We start from the raw sequence: 19,275 nt of genomic DNA on the forward strand, positions 1-19,275 counted from the left end.
TTATAGTCCCTCGAAAGTGCTGGTGAATCACGTACACTACTCCGCCCGCACTAGCTGAATGCCGTTTAGGCTATAAATAAACGATTGCGCACAGAATAATATTCTTGAAAAAATCGGAAAAACACTAAGCCTATAGCCCATGGAAATATCGTTTTTGCCACAAAATTTAATTCCCTCGAAAGTGCGGGTGAATCGCTTACACTACTCCGCCCGCTCTAGCTGACTGCCATTTAGGTGATAAATAAACGATTGCACACAGAATAATATTCCCGAAAAAATTGGAAAAACACTAAGCCTGTAGCCCATGGAAATATCGTTTTTGCCACAAAAATTAAATTCCCTCGCAAGTGCTGCCGAATCGCATACACTATTCCGCCCGCACAAGCTGAATGCCATTTAGGCTATAAATAAACGATTGCACACAGAATAATATTCTCGAAAAAATTGGAAAAACACTAAGCCTATAGCCCATGCAAATATCGTTTTTGCTTCAAAAATAAATTCCCTTGAAAGTGCTGGTGAATCGCATACACTACTCTCCCCGCACTAGCTGACTACCTTTTAGGCGATAAATATACGAATGGCCCCGGAAGAATATTCTCGAAAAAATTGGAAAAACACTAAGCCTATAGCCCATGGAAATATCGTTTTTGCCACAAAAATTATATTCCCTTGAAAGTGCTGCCGAATCGCATACACTACTACGCCCGCTCTAGCTGACTGCCATTTAGGCTATAAATAAACGATTGCACACAGAATAATATTCTCGAAAAAATTGGAAAAACACTAAGCCTATAGCCCATGCAAATATCGTTTTTGCTTCAAAAATAAATTCCCTTGAAAGTGCTGGTGAATCGCATACACTACTCTCCCCGCACTAGCTGACTACCTTTTAGGCGATAAATATACGAATGGCCCCGGAAGAATATTCTCGAAAAAATTGGAAAAACACTAAGCCTATAGCCCATGGAAATATCGTTTCTGCCACAAAAATTAAATTCCCTCGAAAGTGCTGCCGTATCGCATACACTACTACGCCCGCTCTAGCTGACTGCCATTTAGGTGATAAATAAACGATTGCACACAGAATAATATTCTCAAAAAAATTGGAAAAACACTAAGCCTATAGCCCATGGAAATATCGTTTTTGCCACAAAAATTAGGTTCCCTCGAAAGTGCTGGTGAATCGCATACACTAGTCCGCCCGCACTAGCTGACTGCCATTTAGGTGATAAATAAACGATTGCGCACAGAATAATATTCTCGAAAAAATCGGAAAAACACTAAGCCTATAGCCCATGGAAATATCGTTTCTGCCACAAAAATTAAATTCCCTCGAAAGTGCTGCCCAATCGCATACACTACTCCCCGCGCACTAGCTGACTACCTTTTAGGCGATAAATATAAGAATGGGCACGGAATAATATTGTCGAAATAATTGGAAAAACACTAAGCGTACAGCCCCTGGAAATATCGTTTTTGCCACAAAAATAAATTCCCTTGAAAGTGCTGGTGAATCGCATACACTACTCTCCGCGCACTAGCTGACGACCTTTTAGGCGATAAATATACGAAAGGCCCCGGAATAATATTCTCCAAAAAATTGGAAAAACGCTAAGCCTATAGCCCATGGAAATATGGATTTTGCCACAAAAATTAAATTCCCTCGAAAGTGCTGCCGAATCGCGTACACTACTCCCCGCGCACTAGCTGACTACCTTTTAGGCGATAAATATACGAATGGGCACGGAATAATATTGTCGAAAAAATTGGAAAAACACTAAGCCTATAGCCCATGGAAATATCGTTTTTGCCCCAAAAATTAAATTCCCTCGCAAGTGCTGCCGAATCGCATACACTACTCCGCCCGCACAAGCTGAATGCCATTTAGGCTATAAATAAACGATTGCGCACGGAATAATATTCTCGAAAAAATTCGAAAAACGCTAAGCCTATAGCCCATGGAAATATCGTTTTTTCCACAAAATATAAGTTCCCTCGAAAGTGCTGGTGAATCGCTTACACTACTCCGCCCGCTCTAGCTGACTGCCATTTAGGTGATAAATAAACTGTTGCACACAGAATAATATTCTCGAAAAGATTGGAAAAACACTAAGCCTATAGCCCATGGAAATATCGTTTTTGCCACAAAAATTAAATTCCCTTGAAAGTGCTGGTGAATCGCATACACTACTCTCCCCGCACTAGCTGACTACCTTTTAGGCGATAAATATACGAATGGCCCCGGAATAATATTCTCGAAAAAAATTGGAAAAACACTAAGCCTATAGCCCATGGAAATATCGTTTTTGCCACAAAAATTAAATTCCCTTGAAAGTGCTGGTGAATCGCATACACTACTCTCCCCGCACTAGCTGACTACCTTTTAGGCGATAAATATACGAATGGCCCCGGAATAATATTCTCGAAAAAAATTGGAAAAACACTAAGCCTGTAGCCCATGGAAATATCGTTTTTGCCACAAAAATTAAATTCCCTTGAAAGTGCTGGTGAATCGCATACACTGCTCTCCGCGCACTAGCTGACTACCTTTTAGGCGATAAATATACGAAAGGCCCCGGAATAATATTCTCGAAAAAATTGGAAAAACGCTAAGCCTATAAGCCCATGAAATATCGTTTTTGCCACAAAAATTAAATTCCCTCGAAAGTGCTGCCCAATCGCATACACTACTCCCCTTGCACTAGCTGACTACCTTTTAGGCGATAAATATACGAATGGGCACGGAATAATATTGTCGAAAAAATTGGAAAAACACTAAGCCTATAGCCCATGGAAATATCGTTTTTGCCACAAAAATTATATTCCCTCGAAAGTGCTGGTGAATCGCATACACTACTCCGCCCGCACTAGCTGAATGCCATTTAGGCTATAAATAAACGATTGCGCACAGAATAATATTCTCGAAAAAATCGGAAAAACACTAAGCCTATAGCCCATGGAAATACCGTTTTTGCCACAAAATTTAGATTCCCTCGAAAGTGCGGGTGAATCGCTTACACTACTCCGCCCGCTCTAGCTGACTGCCATTTAGGTGATAAATAAACGATTGCACACAGAATAATATTCTCGAAAAAATGGAAAAACGCTAAACCTATAGTCCATGGCAATATCGTTTCTGCCACAAAAATTAAATTCCCTTGAAAGTGCTGGTGAATCGCATTCACTACTCCCCCCGCACTAGCTGACTATCTTTCAGGCGATAAATATACGATTGGGCACGGAATAATATGCTCAAAAAAATTTGAAAAATGCTAAGCCTATGTAAAAGCTATGGAAAGCCTAAGCCTATGGAAAAACGCTAAGCCCATGGAAATATCGTTTTTGCCACAAAAATAAATTAGCTGGAAAGTGCTGCTGAATCGCACACACTACTCCGTCCACACTAGCTGACTTCCATTTAGGCGATAAATAAACGATTGCGCACGGAATAATATTATCGAAAAGATTGAAAAAACACTAAGCCTAAGCCCATGGAAATATCGTTTTAGCCACAAAAATTAAATTCCCTCGAGAGTGCTGGTGAATCGCATGCACTACTTCGCCCGCACTAGCTGACTGCCATTTAGCCGATAAATAGACGAATGGGCTCGGAATAATATTATCGAAAAGATTGAAAAAACACTAAGCCTAAGCCCATGGAAATATCGTTTTAGCCACAAAAATTAAATTCCCTCGAGAGTGCTGGTGAATCGCATAAACTACTCCCCCCGCACTAGCTGACTGCCATTTCAACGATAAATAAACGATTGCGCACGGAATAATATTATCGAAAAAAATGGAAAAACACTAAGCCTATAGCCCATGGAAATATGGTTTCTGCCACAAAAATTATATTCCCTCGAAAGTGCTGGTGAATCGCATACACTACTCCGCCCGCACTGGCTGACTGCCATTTAGGTGATAAATAAACGACTGCGCAGAGAATAATATTCTCGAAAAAATTGGAAAAACACTAAGCCTATAGCCCATGGAAATATCGTTTTTGCCACAAAAATTAAATTCCCTCGAAAGTGCTGGTGAATCGCATACAGTACTCCGCCCGCACTAGCTGACTGCCATTTAAGCGATAAATAAACGATTGCGCACAGAATAATATTCTCGAGAAAAATTGGAAAAACGCTAAGCCTGTAGCCCATGGAAATATGGTTTCTGCCACAAAAATTAAATTCCCTTGAAAGTGCTGGTGAATCGCATGCAGTACTCCGCCCGCACTAGCTGACTGCCATTTAGGCGCTAACTAAAATATTGCGCACAGAATAATATTCTCGAGAAAATTGGAAAAACGCTAAGCCTATAGCCCATGGAAATATCGTTTTTGCCACAAAAATTAAATTGCCTCGAAAGTGCTGGTGAATCGCATACATTACTCCCCCTGCACTAGCTGATTGCCATTTAGCGATAAATAAAGAAATGAGCACGGAATGATATTCTTGAAAAAATTGGAAAAACGCGAATGAAACTATCGTCTCAACATGAAAAATAAGTTGCCTGAATACTATTAGATCGCTCACCTCGCTCCCCAGAAATTTGCTGTCGCTGATTTATGCTATAAAAATGGTCTTAGCCGCGAAAAATAATTTTGTCGAAAGACGAGTTCATCGCATACACCACTCCCCACGCACGCATTAGTGTAGTCGAAGTGTGTCATGAAATAAAACACTGAACAACTGTACTGAAGACGGTGCTCTAGTTTCTGTAGTTTAACGTTACAAAAGACAAGAAATTCACAGGAGCGGTCTATCGACGCCATCAATGCCAATTCGAAAATTTAGAAAGTTTTGCTTGCTGATTTGCCACTATTCTCGCTGAAGTTTTTTCAGTGAAGTGCCGCAGTTTTGCAGACAATTATGGGTACTGCATCTTAAGCATAATGAAGGTCGAGATCCAAAGCCTCCATTTCGTAAGCTCTGGCTTTCCTGTGAAATTAGAGGTACCTGCTAGTTCCATGTCTTTTGTGGATCAGTAAACTTTCCGTAGGTCTCTTGCTGTTGGAAAACGAAACAAATTACAAAACTTACCCTCCACCCCTACCTTTGTCGAAGGCTTGATGACTGCATTTCCTCTTTCCCCACCCCACATATTCGGATCCACTTGAACCTAGCAAGCCAAGAGTTACGAGGTCAACTTTGAAAAACATATAAGTTCACCTATGTTCACTCTGGTTCAATTCATTTTTTTATCGCAATAGCTTGAAGAAACCAACTTGACCGAGCGAAAAGTAGGCGAGGAGTAGAACAAGAGCAACAGAGACGAGGACCAGCACTGGCTTCCGACATTGTCTATAGCAACTTTCCATAACTCCTTAGCTGCGTCCAGAAGGTTGTGGAGTACCGTTGCTGGTGCGTTTTTTCTTTTTCTTTGGGAAGTATATCGAGATAAACTACTGCTGTCGTGATAGCCAACGCCAGCCATTTGCTGATATCTTTCTTTCGTTCTTGCTGTGCCTAGTTTTCATCTGGTTCTTTCTAAGACTCAATTGATCTCGTGGCTATGAGTACTGTTTTGAGACCGTAGCTACAGGAACAACTTCCAGTGGAATTCAAACTGGAATCAGCTCTTGTCCTCAATTCACTTCTTGTTCTTGTCTAGGTTCTGCACTGTGAATTCAGTTAGCATACCTTGCTTGAATAAGCCTCTGTGTTCGAGCCAGCGCCATGATTAACCAGGTTTCATGCGCTTTGCCCTTTTGCAGATTTTCCGAATGTCAGGCGCTCTAAATATAGCGAAAGTAATAAGCACTCTTCCACTAAATTTTCGGAAAATTAGAGCAGTGCTATCAATAAACAGAAAATAATAATAAAGAAAGGTCGTCACCAATATCTAACGAAGTTTTATTGCGTATATAGGGACGCTCTGCTCCCATTGCGCAAGAGTCGCAGAGGTGTTGAGAAAGTAGGGAGGAAACACGCCTTGGACTTGCAATTGTCTTGCATTTACGCTGAAAGAACTGGAAAGTACTCTGGTTAGGGGCAATGTAATCGCGGTTAATCAGTAATTTTGACAAAAGCCAACCCCAATACATCGATAAGGTTGCTTCAAGGGCATAGACGGAGGGAGAGAAATGATGTATAAAAAGACATTGAAGTTCAACGGAGGTTGTTTCGGTTGGCTATAGGCTACTCATTTATAACCAATTTAGTCAGAACGAAGTTTGTTGCAGTTGACCTATCAAATACCACTACTTACGTAGCCAGTTTCAATACTGCGCCCTGGGACCAATGTACGAGGATATATAGCAGGCTTATTCTGCAATTTCAACCTTTTTGCGCTCCAAAGGACCATCCTCTTGCCCACACTAAACTTATTTCAGGGCTCACACCCTGAGCTGCAACGAGTACTTGAACCATGGACTGGTGCCGCGCCGGCGTCCAGCTCTACGAGTAACTTGAGATTTCTGGGAGACACTGGTCTCAACGAGTTGCTTTAATTCTGTACGGTGTGTTTTGTGCGCATCAGGTGTGGCGTGTTCTTTGTTTTTCACTTTATTTCTCACCACATTCTCCTTTAGTAGCAAAGCAGGCGTTTCACGCGACAGATCTCCCCGGTTTTCACCGAAGAGCTTCCTCTCTCTGTCTATTCTTCTCTTTCGCTTTAACATAATTTAATTCCAGGCTTCTTGTTTTGCATGCAGATCTCGCTGAAGTGTTTCTGAAGCCCGAGACCGCACTGAGCCTTCTGAGTTCCTCTGTGACGGGCAAGCAGGCGGGTGGCGGAAGGCGCAAGTCGTGGCGGCGCCAGAGGTTGGGAGTGCGAGGCATCATGGACGAGTGCTGTGACGTCCAGACCGGCTGCAGCTGGGAAGAGTACGCGGAGTACTGCCCCACCAGTAGGAGGATACGCAACCGCAGGGGCTAGACCGAACCGGCTCCCGTGGACACACACGCGCAGCGCGCACGTCTCTCGCACTCCGCGAGCAAAAGGAGTGCCGGTGACTCCCTTTTGTCCAAGAGAGTCAGTCCCGTATTTGACTCCGTTTTGAGCTTTCCTCGTCGACGCGGTACGCTCCGTCCGCTTGGGCACTGTCGAAAGTTTTTTGAACAATTCGATGGAGTGCAAATTCTTAAAATGCAAGGAACAGGAACCGACGAATTTGATGTCAATTCAACTTCAGAACATAGCGCTAACAAACAAGGGACGGTGTTTGTCGGTTTTTGTGCGACCTTTGTTTGTTCGCGCTCTGTTATGGAGATGGTCTTTAAGATAGAGTTCAGCATGCGACTCGCGGTTTACAAAGTAGCGGAATCGCGGTTTAAAGGAGTTACCAGCACTCCCTTTCTTCTTATGAGTGTGAACAAACGCGTGTGACCAGAAGACGCACCCGTTTAGGAGGAGCTAGGTTTGAGAATGAATCTTGATGGTATACCGTGGCTGTGGCTCGTGGTCCCTGAAAAGGGCAAAAAGATTCGCAAGCCAGTAAAGTTAGAGGGTCTTACTACTGATCCCTCATGACAAAAGAACTGACAAATCATGCGTCTGCAGGCGCACTCGTGACCCTACAAAACGCAGTGTAGACTGTAGAGTGCATGGTTACAGATCCTTCTCTGTTCTCCATTGACCTGGTGTTGGTGACCGTCCAGTCTCTTTTTTCTTGTGTTCTTGTGCCTGTTGCGTCTTTTCGTGTTGGTAGCTATCAACAGGCACGACGAGCAGCCTGTCGCGTAAAAATTGGCAAAACCTATAGGCACCGTCAGGCATCTGTGGCCTATAACATGTAGCCAGACGTGCCCGGGCACTCGGCTATTTCCAACACTGACAGTCAAATTGGCATCTGCGTTATTTGTGATCCTATTTTAACTCAAATCATACCTCGCCCTACTATAAGGCAAGGAGAAGACGCATGAAAAAAGAAGGTGCTGCAGAAGTCGGGTAGTTGGTGGGATATATGTCTTCCCAGTGCACATCCAAATAAATTTCGTCATTGCACTCTGCTTATCCCCTTTTTCCCTTGACATATTATCTTTCCTCGGAGTTGCCGGCCTAGCATGCCTCGTAACTTTGGTCAACAATGACGCCCTTTTCGTTTTTCGTGGCTGTTTAAATAAGCGCCACCATGTTACCTCCAAGATCACAGATGGTTTGTTGTCGGAATGGGCGATGTGTACTGCTCAGTACAAATGTTTGAGAGTCAAATGTTGAGCATTGTTGTCTCGTGACGCTATCTTGTTTAACAGCGAGAGTTGTTTTTCCCTTCCTTTCTTATTACATTGCTGCTTCACCTGTGGCGCCTCAGCCAAAGTGCAAAAGCCTTGCGTTTCAGGCGAGCCCTGTTGGTCGTTAGCCGCACCCGCTTGGCGCATGTGCTTACGGAGTCCTGTGATAAACGTCGCTGTGATATGCAAGGAAGAGCCCTTATCGGACCGATCCCTTCGTTGTCCCGGATGTTTGAGGGCGTCTGTGCGTTCGCGCCTGGAACAGACGCGTCTTCTGGTCGCACCGTTAAGAAAGAAGGGGGTAAGAAACGACACACAGCGCAAGGGAAGTGTATATCCTTGCTGTCCTTCGACTGCAAGGACATTCTCGGTGTTCCTCAGAAACAAACAAAACAAGTGTGGACGCCGTGTCGCGGGTCTTGCAGGCGAAATGGCCCCTCCTTAGTCACACCCGTCCCGATTCTCAGAGATGTACAAGTACACTGCTTGCTTCTCTCCAGGGACACATTACCTCTTCTTGTGTACGCCGGGAAGCGTACGTAAGTACACCATAAAAAAAAACTTCCACACATAGGCCTTTCGCGGCCGCAAAAACAAAGAGTAAATAAGCACTCTAAGCGCCCAGCGCTGTAGGTGGTGGTGGCGGAAAAATAAAAATGGCTTCAAAATGAATCACTGGCTTCAGAGTTTTTTTTTATTCGCAAAGAACTTCAACGTCTCCACACTTGTAGCGCAACACGGTAAGCTTGCGGACGAACACTGTAGTTGCCGCACAGCACTGTTGTAATGACCTGAGAACATTTAGTTCCTGTGTTTAACACTGTTGAGAAGGCCCGAGCTACTGCACTGAGTTCTTCATTCATGGACGTGATGAAGCGCCACGTGCGAGTGGAGGTGGTTTAATAGTCAGCTTTCCGAATGAAGTCGCACATCCAAGACACACGTGTAGCTTTCAAGTGCCTAATTGAATTCCAAAATGTTTTTGCTGTTAACTGTTAAAAGAAAAGCACAATTAATTGAAGATTTGTAAGAAATATCGTTCGAAAAGGAATCACCTAAGCTCCATTAACCCTTGTTCCCAGTTAAATATAACGTATGTAAATCTACTCTAACCAAATTCCCTTAAGATTTGTTTCGTCTGAATGCGTGCGAGCCTCTTGAATGCCAGAGCGTCAGCTTTATTCATCTTTCGGCACCAGTGCGAAGAAAGCCATTGAAACTTGGGCCTTCACACCATTGCTTCCAAGTTGACTCACGAGTGCTGGCCATTACCGCGAGAACTCGCTAGATACAAGACTGCGACTAAATCCATGTATTCAAAGTTTTGAGCCTTTTAGCCAAGGCAAACGTTCAGTTCCCATGGAGTAGCAGCTACGCCTGTATATACCTCTAGCCCAACTGCAAGAGGAAGTTTTCATAGCCCTAAAGAAAGTCTTTCCGCATGTTTGCTTACGACAACTGGTGTGGCCTGAAAACATCGTAAACTGCTAGGAATTGGCTCTCACGTCTACTAATTGAATCTGCAAGTGACACAAAAATTTTCATATTCTTGTGACATATGGTGGTGACATCGCAAAGAACTCCCAGGTGCTGCAGAGAGAGAAGAATGAGGTGTGAAAGGCAGGCAGGTATAAACAGGAAGATACACATCCGGCTTGCTACCTCGCACTGCGAAAGCGATAATGGCAGAAAGATAAAGAAACGGAGAAGTCAAATATCACACGGAGAGGGAAAAAAGAGGCTCCAGGCACGCTCACAGATAAAAAAGAGAGAAAAGCTCAGTGCCTTTCCACTGTGCAGAAGGATGAGAAGCGAAGCTGTGTATGTGGGTCCCTCAATGGCGAACTGCACCTCCGCCGCGGGTCGGCCCGTTATTGCACCATCTTCAGGATCGGCCCACGTATGGGGAGTGCTTAACGCCTGCTTCACCTCCACCGCTGGTCGCCCCTGCGTTGCACTACCTTCAGGATCAGCCCACGTATGGGGAGTTTTGTGTCCACGCACGGACACGGTCCTGGGGAAACTAGTCCTTAACGGCTTCGCTGTAATAAATGAGTCACTTGAACGAAGGAAAAACGGGGGGGAAGGCGGGAGATTGAAATTCAAGCCGATGAGCAAAACGAGAACGAGGTGACAGCTTTTACTTTGTTCTCGTTTTCTCATCACTTAAACGAAGGAACTTTAGCCGTGCCGTCGTCCCATTCTGGCGCGAGAACTGTATAAGCCTACATTCTGAGATCGTCTGCTTAGAAAGCGGCGACCGGTCAGCAAAGCGTGCCAGCGCTTTTTGCTAATGACCGTCTCTGGGCACTGCATCGAGGACACATCACAAAGGGAATGTTCGATGGTTTCCTTGCTGCCGCAATCGTCGCAGGCGCGCAGCACTGTCGGCCATTCCGATGCGGCAACCACGAATACTCGTAAGTGGTACGCTACATTACGGTCGGTAGAAAAAAAATGTAGGCTCAGTAGGAGACAGTGCGGCCAGACGGAATACGGAAGCGGAGAGGTTGGGTTGGACGACAGATGGCGCAAGTGTCCGCCGTGGTTGGCCAGACGAAACCAGCCTCGTGCCATCTCGTGCCATCGCCGCGGCGTGCTTTTTATACTTTCAGCGCCCTCGTGTGGTGGATGCCTATGGCGCTTAACCGCTGCCTATTAGGTCAGGGGTTCGATATGTAGTGGCGGCCGCAGCATTTCGGTCAGGGCAGAATGTGGAAACGCCTGTTTAATATAACACCCTTGTGCGCGGTTACCCATGGCGTAAAGAATTAGGCAAGAGATCTCCAGTACGGCGTGCTTCGGAGCCGAGGCGCAGCTACAGCAGGCAGTCACTCCCATAATTTAACTCTCATATATACTCTGGCGACCGCGAATGTGCCTCCTGGAACAATACCAGTCTTAGCGCGATGCCACTGTAAGTCTGTAATTCCGTCTCACTGTCGTAGCGATCAGTGACGGAAGTGCAGCAGCAAGGATCGGTCTTTTTGCTTAAGTTTGCTTTGCCCGCTCCTCAGTGGATTTCGCTACTCAAGCGCCCATCGCTGCAAGCGTTATGTCGGTAGACATGGTGTCGCTTACAACCCGTTTATGGGTTTTTCTGCACAAGGTTACGGGTTTTACTCGTCGTCGCATTCTAATGAGGGCGAAATGCAAAAAAGCTCGTTTAGATATAGATTTGGGCACTCAGTTAAAGGCACACTAAATAGAAAAATGTCTTGGGCTGTATTAGTAAATTACCGTTCTACAATACAAAAAAGCAGCTCTTACTGTGAAACGAGATATGGTTTGTGAGGAAAGACGTAAAAACCAGACAGGGGGCCACCTCGAAGTTTTTGTCCTAACTCCTCGTGACGTGATTGATGGACGCCCATATGGACTACATTGCTTTCTAAAGAAGCCAAAGACTTAGCGAGCTTCACTGACGTTTACTCGGCCAAAACTGCCCAAATACGAAATATTATTTTGAAATTCGAGACGTCACACTGACGTACGAACACTGGGATCGAATTTGACATTAATTTTCTCATTGAATAACGACCGATTGCTGCGAAATGAAAGAAAGTGAAGTTTTGATATAATACGTTACCAATATAAATTGGTTCTGCGTTTCACTTTAGTGTCCCTTTAAGATACAAGGAAGGGAAGAAAATTCACCGTAGCCGCCTACAACGATGTGTCTGTGTCACCTAAAAAAATAAAGATGGGGTTTTAAGTGTCAAAACCACGATTTAATTATGAGCACGCCGTAGTGGGGGACTGTGGAATTTGACACCGCTTGGGGTTCTTTAACGTGCACCTAAATCTAAGTACACCGGTGTTTTCGCATTTCGACCCCATCGAAATGCGGCCGCCGTGGCCGGGATTCGACTCCGCAAACGTGTGCTGAGCAGCCCAACACCATAGCCGCCAAGCAACCACGGCGGGTAAAAAGTCTGCGTCATCTTGAGATACCAATCGATCGCTGTTAATCGACCAATTGACCAGCTTTCGGAGTAAAGCATTTTCTGGGAGGCTGTTTGTACGTACAGCAAGAGGAGAGCATTTCGCATTAAAGGGACAATGAAAAAAGTTAACAGTATTCATGTCTCAAGTGGTCCCAATGGAGTGATCAAAGAGACGACTAAGATGCTTGAATATCTCTGTTGAAATTCAATGCTGTGACGTTCACAAAGAAGAGACACACTCCTAGCAAAGAAAGAAGACACAGTAAATACAAAATAGAGGGTTTTATTGCAACCTTCTGACACGCCCAACACCCGAGCACCAAATGGTTGGTCGCGGTGAGAGCATTAGACTCGGTGTCGTCATTTCAAGTTATACAAACTCAAGGAAACAAGCCTTGACAACCTGGAGCACATCGCTGTAGCCACGCTCTTTGTGTTCGAAACGGTGTTACGTGATCAGACGATTATTTGGTTGTCTGCAGGGGTTAACACAACGAACCTAAACAGGCCCGTAGCCCTTGACAAGGTTTATGATATGCGAAACACCTCGCAGTGACGAGCAAGGGTACCCTTTAGGGCCAAGTTAAAATGCACTGAACGTGCGTCAATAGTAAATATATGATGGCGGCAGCATGCCTTATAGATAACGTGTCCTGCGAGACAGATACGTTTTTCTCTGTCGTCCCACAGACGTACGCTGAGATGAAAGGTTATGATAAGGTTGTGATAAAGGCTGAACGCTTGGTCTGTTGTTGTTCTAGAGTAATCATAAATCAATCTATTTCCTTCCTAATATCGGGGTAGTGTGATGGTAATGAGTGATTTATTAGGTGAGATAGACAGGCGCGCCCAACTGCACAGAGACATTATCCGTACGCAGTTTGATAATTTTTCATATATTATAGCCATCGATCTCCAAACAAAGTGATAAGACTCCGTAACAGTCGAGAAGAAATGGTACGGAAAGCGGATGCAATTATTGGATCGCCCATATTACAATTTTCAGCAGCTGTGAGCTAGAGGTTTTTGCCGGGCTTCGCTTTTATGTGTGTACCAAATGGCACAGGACTCTTGCAGAAGTTGTTAAGAAAACGCTGTATTTCTATTGACTTTTCATTGCCTTCAGTATACTTTATAACTAATTATAGGAACGCGCATGCCCATCGCCCGCGAGAGGCAGACGCTGACCTCTTGGCTAGCACGCATCGGCAGGAAAACATTACGCGAAGCTGTTATTTTGGGATCATGGCGTGACCTCACGGCAGTGAGAACTACGGCGACTGTTCTCAACAATTTACACAGCACTGGACTAGAGCCATGGATTTGAGAAAGCCACCCTCGTACGTGTTTATCTATATATGGGAAACTTCTTTAATCAACAAAATCATCTTTCAAGACTATTTTCGGTCCTTCCCCATTCGTTTCCCTGTGCAGGGTAGATATTCAGCGTACGCTTCCCTACAAAAAAACAACTTAAACAGTATGCAGATTGTCTATAGTCTACATATACGCAGCTTTGTGGCATTATTATAAACTTATTTTAGCTGCATAGATAATACAGACGCCATGTATGCATGAGTCGTCACCAAATCTTCTTTTTTTCGATCTTTTGAGTTCGCAGTCTAGCTAGTGGGTAACGTGCAAGTAGCCTATACAAGTGCGAAAAAAATACTGTAATGCTACGAGTTCGCAGGGTGCCTACAGGCAATACATGAATTTTCCGGAAAGGTGTCTACAGGCTTTCTAGAGACTCTAGAAAAAGGTTTTTAAGAGCAGCTCGGCAGACAAGTCTGCCTTTCAATAATAAAATATATGTGTTTTGCTCCTTGAAAATACTGCCTTCGTTGACAAAGCTTGACGTGAAAATGTAAAGCTGCATATATGTTCGTCTAACCGACACGAATACGCATATCCGATCATACATTATTAAAAAGAAAACGTGAGCAACTTTCCAAAATAGTGAAGCCAGTTGATGTGCTGTTAAATAGCTTTTTCGCTGCCGAGTGCTAGAATCACCTGAAGACTCGATACTTACCAGTACAAACCATTCGTAATCTCCGCGAATCGAACTAGACCCTGCCATTCTGGGGTGCCGTGATGTCAGAGTAAGCGTTCTTAAGCTCCTAATAATTGATAGAACAGTAGGGTTGTCAGGAAGGACCTTTCTTTTAGGGTCTGTTGCTTGTTTTTTTCTTCTGAGAATGTAAAAAAAAGTCTTATCAGGGTACATTTCGACTAGTTTCGTACGCACGAGTAAGTTTGGCTGGAAGTCATTGTCGTCTACAGAATGTTCAGCAACGACCGCCACTGCCATGACCGTAGTCGTGCCCGCGCGTCAGCCTATAGTGCGCACTCCTGTCTATCTCAGCCTATTTGCATGACGAGTGAGATGGGGAACGTATGTGATATGTACAGGCTTAAAGGATGATGGCGGCGCTGGGCTCGGCCAGCACCGAATAGCGAGAGAGGTGTATCTTGTCCTGACCCACGATCAGGCAGTTGGACGAGCCGTCACCGCTGTTCAAGTGGTGGAACAGTCGCTTCAGCTGCTCGTACGTGATGAACATGCAGATGTTCCATGAACCTAGCCGGACGAACGAGGGCGTGAACCTGCGCGGGAAAAGAACGGACCATTGTTGAACTACGACGGCTTGAACGAAACTGAGAAGAAGAAAATGTATTTGTGCATACTGCGACTTGCCGACGCCATTTGAAAACAACATAAAGAAGAGGTTACAGTACAAAGCTTTGCTTAGTCGGCTTTTGGTAGCATTATTTGCACTGCAACCATCCCGACTGTGATACTGCTCTACTGCATACGGAAAGGGACATCTAACGCATGCATTAAAAAATGAGTTCACGAAAACATGCTTCATTGAACGAGGCAGGAACGTGTGCTTCAAGAGAGGTGGAGCAATGTCAATGTCGAATCAAACGTTATCAAATATTATCGAGTGAGGTTCGGATTGTCACCCGCACAGTAATTCTTGCTACCATGCCGAAATTCAAATCGTCAGAGGAAGAGGAGGAAAATGAGGTTGGCACAAGTTACGCGCGGATCGAGCCTGGCAGAGACAGGCCGCAGTGGCTCCGCCCGACCGTCTCCTTTTGAAGTGCGGAGATAAAATTTGCCGCAGAGTAAACCGCAGCGTTGGGTAAATCGGCGATGGGTAAAGTGAAAACAAAATACACTATACTGATGGGCGACTTCAATGCCAAGGTAGGCAAGAAGCACGCTGGAGACGAGGCAGTGGGGGAATATGGCATAGGCACTAGGAATAGCAGGGGAGAGTTATTAGTAGAGTTTGCGGAACAGAATAATATGCGGATAATGAATACCTTCTTCCGCAAGCGGGATAGCCGAAAGTGGACGTGGAGGAGCCCGAACGACGAGACTAGAAATGAAATAGACTTCATACTCTGCGCTAACCCTGGCATCATACAAGATGTGGACGTGCTCAGCAAGGTGCGCTGCAGTGACCATAGGATGGTAAGAACTCGAATTAGCCTAGACCTGAGGAGGGAACGGAAGAAACTGGTACATAAGAAGCCGATCAATGAGTTAGCGGTAAGAGGGAAAATAGAGGAATTCCAGATCAAGCTACAGAACAGGTATTCGGCTTTAACTCAGGAGGAGGACCTTAGTGTTGAAGCAATGAACGACAATCTTGTGGGCATCATTAAGGAGTGTGCAATAGAAGTCGGTGGTAACTCCGTTAGACAGGCTACCAGTAAACTATCGCAGGAGACGAAAGATCTGATCAAGAAACGCCAATGTATGAAAGCCTCTAACCCTACAGCTAGAATAGAACTGGCAGAACTTTCGAAGTTAATCAACAAGCGTAAGACAGCTGACATAAGGAAGTGTAATATAGATAGAATTGAACATGCTCTCAGGAACGGAGGAAGCCTAAAAGCAGTGAAGAAAAAACTAGGAATTGGCAAGAATGAGATGTATGCGTTAAGAGACACAGCCGGCAATATCATTACTAATATGGATGAGATAGTTCAAGTGGCTGAGGAGTTCTATAGAGATTTATACAGTACCAGTGCCACCCACGACGATAATGGAAGAGAGAACGGTCTAGAGGAATTCGAAATCCCACAGGTAACGCCGGAAGAAGTAAAGAAAGCCTTGGGAGCTATGCAGAGGGGGAAGGCAGCTGGGGAGGATCAGGTAACAGCAGATTTGTTGAAGGATGGTGGGCAGACTGTTCTAGACAAACTGGCCACCCTGTATACGCGATGCCTCATGACTTCGAGCGTACCGGAATCTTGGAAAAACGCTAACATAATTCTAATCCATAGGAAAGGGGACGCCAAAGACTTGAAAAATTATAGACCGATCAGCTTACTGTCCGTTGCCTACAAAGTATTTACTAAGGTAATTGCAAATAGAATCAGGAAAACCTTAGACTTCCGTCAACCAAAGGACCAGGCAGGATTCCGTAAAGGCTACTCAACAATAGACCATATTCACACTATCAATCAGGTGATAGAAAAATGTGCGGAATATAACCAACCTTTATATATAGCTTTCATTGATTACGAGAAAGCGTTTGATTCAGTCGAAAGCTCAGCAGTCATGGAGGCATTGCGGAATCAGGGTGTAGACGAGCCGCATGTAAAAATACTGAAAGATATCTATAGCGGCTCCACAGCCACCGTAGTCCTCCATAAAGAAAGCAACAAAATCCCAATAAAGAAAGGCATCAGGAAGGGAGATACGATCTCTCCAATGCTATTCACAGCGTGTTTACACGAGGTATTCAGAGACCTGGATTGGGAAGAATTGGGGATAAAAGTTAATGGAGAATTCCTTAGTAACTTGCGATTCGCTGATGATAATGCCTTGCTTAGTGACTAAGAGGACCAATTGCAATGCATGCACACTGACCTGGAGAGGCAAAGCAGAAGAGCGGGTCTAAAAATTAATCTGAAGAAAACTAAAGTAATGTTTAACAGTCTCGGAGGAGAACAGCAATATACAATAGGTAGCGAGGCACTAGAAGTGGTAAGGGAATACATCTACTTAGGACAGGTAGTGACTGCGGATCCAGATCATGAGACTGAAATAATCAGAAGAATCAGAATGGGCTGGGGCGCGTTTGGCAGGCATTTTCAGATCATGAACAGCAGGTTGCCATTATCCCTTAAGAGAAAAGTTTGTAACAGCTGTGTCTTACCAGTACTCACGTATGGGGCAGAAACCTGGAGGCTTACGAAATGGGTTCTACTTAAATTGAGGACGACGCAACGAGCTATGGAAAGAAGAATGATAGGTGTAACGTTAAGGGATTCGAAAAGAGCTGATTGGGTGAGGGAACAAACGCGAGTTAATGATATCTTAGTCGAAATCAAGAAAAAGAAATGGGCATGGGCTGGACACGTAATGAGGAGGGAAGATAACCGATGGTCATTAAGAGTTACGGAACGGATTCCAAGAGAAGGGAAGCGCAGCAGAGGGCGGCAGAAAGTTAGGTGGGCGGATGAGATTAAGAAGTTTGTAGGGACAACATGGCCACAATTAGTACATGACCGGGCTAGTTGGAGAAGTATGGGAGAGGCGTTTGCCCTACAGTGGGCGTAACCAGGCTGATGATGATGATGATGATGATGAAACCGCAGCGCAAACACTTGCAACGCTACGAAGACTGCTCAAGGCGATTATAATTAGAAGGCACAGAATGTTTACACTCCATCAAGCTCACTTGTTACCCCACAAGAATATCAACTGCACGGAATGCTTGGTAACGTTCAGCTATCATTCCTTGCTACACGCCACCACTCGCTAAATGGAAGGGTCATCATCATCAGCCTGGTTACGCCCACTACAGGACAAGGGCGTGGCCGTAACCAGGCTGACGATGATGACACTTCCATTTAGCGAGGGGTGGCGTGCGGAAGGGTCATCATCATCAGCTTGGTTACGCCCACTGCAATGGAACAGCATCTAAGTTCAACTTCGGGAGCAGGCGAAAAAAAAAGCATCTTTCCTGAAAATGGAGTGTCCCCGGGAGAAGAAGGTGCCGATTAATGCGTTGCGATTCGTGCCACACTTTCTCGCACTAAATATAAGTTCGGTATCGATAACGGGAACGCACACATGGTTTCGCTCACCCTTTGTAGAAGGCAATGAGTCCACCTTCGTGGAACATGCGCACGGCGCACTCGACGGCGCCCGAGTAGAGTCCCGCGCCGGCATTCATGTATCGCGTCTTGACCACGTCCACGGGCGAGGCGACCACGGTGGCGCAGAAGCCCGCCCCGAAGGCCGCCACGAAGTGACACGAAATGTTGTCCCCCAGCAGGCCCCGTGACAGGATGGCCTCCTTGACGCTGTCGTAGCACACCAGCTCGGCCGCGTTGACGATGCTGTTGCGCGCGATGTTCGGAAGCATACCTAAAGGGAAAAGGAAAGAAACGAAAATGGAAACATCAATACGCTGATTGCCACGACTGGCTTTCTCTCTCTCTCCAGTTGCTGCTCAGTCGCGTGCGACACTCGGCAACACAACTGTCCAATGCATGCCGGATTACCCTGTCCTCCAATGCTTCTCAAGGATATATCTGAGGAAATAATCGTAGCCTCCGCAATGCTGTCAATCCGTCTCGCCTGAAGAGCCGTGTCTAACCATGCTTAACAGCGTTTTGGCTCGTATAACTAGGTTCAAGGCACGCTGAACCACAACAATTTTTTTTGTTACTGAGCACAAATACTCAAGGGCAAAACGTGCACAGAGTATTCTACACGATGCAACTACTTCACGATAATTACCACTCGCACTTCTTCTCATAACGCTGGATGAAGACAACGAATTCCGGCAGTTCGATTGCCATTCTCGCCTGAATTACCATATGGAGGAAAGCATTCCTTTCATCGCGCCGGAAGAAGAACCGCAATACCATCTGCCTAACGAACAAGTGTGCGAGCCCACCATTGGGAACTCTGGCATAAAGTATTGTGACGCTGGCTGCTTCGCTCCCAAGTTGAATTAAAGATAAAGATAGCAATACTCAGTGCATATTTTGAACGTTTACACGAGGCATGAACAGTACTTACAGTATATACCGACCTTTGTCAATAAAAAAGAACATTACGAGCTAAGTCAGGCGCGAACACTGACAATCCCCGGCCCTACCATCCCTTTATC

General features: G+C 45.1%; 2 protein-coding genes across 5 annotated transcripts in view; one reads left to right on the top strand and one right to left on the bottom strand.

Annotated features, from left to right (window-relative positions):
• Ilp7 (Insulin-like peptide 7) overlaps positions 1 to 8,831 on the top strand; it is a 114,487-nt gene extending 105,656 nt beyond the window's left edge. For both annotated transcript variants that reach the window (XM_075675820.1, XM_075675819.1), the window contains exon 4: positions 6,656 to 8,831. In XM_075675820.1, coding sequence (XP_075531935.1) covers positions 6,656 to 6,879 — 224 coding nt within the window. In that variant the 3' untranslated portion in view covers positions 6,880 to 8,831. The remainder of the gene's footprint in view (positions 1 to 6,655) is intronic.
• Positions 8,832 to 12,388: 3,557 nt separating this feature from the next.
• Positions 12,389 to 19,275, bottom strand: part of LOC142564702 (dicarboxylate carrier UCP2-like) — a 113,682-nt gene continuing 106,795 nt past the window's right edge. For all 3 annotated transcript variants that reach the window (XM_075675835.1, XM_075675837.1, XM_075675836.1), the window contains exons 6-7: positions 18,242 to 18,524; positions 12,389 to 14,731 (exon numbers count right to left, since the gene is read on the bottom strand). In XM_075675835.1, the coding sequence (XP_075531950.1) occupies positions 14,539 to 14,731; positions 18,242 to 18,524 (476 nt within the window). In that variant the 3' untranslated portion in view covers positions 12,389 to 14,538. The remainder of the gene's footprint in view (positions 14,732 to 18,241; positions 18,525 to 19,275) is intronic.

The sequence above is a fragment of the Dermacentor variabilis genome, chromosome 11 (assembly GCF_050947875.1).
Source record: "Dermacentor variabilis isolate Ectoservices chromosome 11, ASM5094787v1, whole genome shotgun sequence".
Lineage (NCBI taxonomy): Eukaryota > Metazoa > Arthropoda > Arachnida > Ixodida > Ixodidae > Dermacentor > Dermacentor variabilis.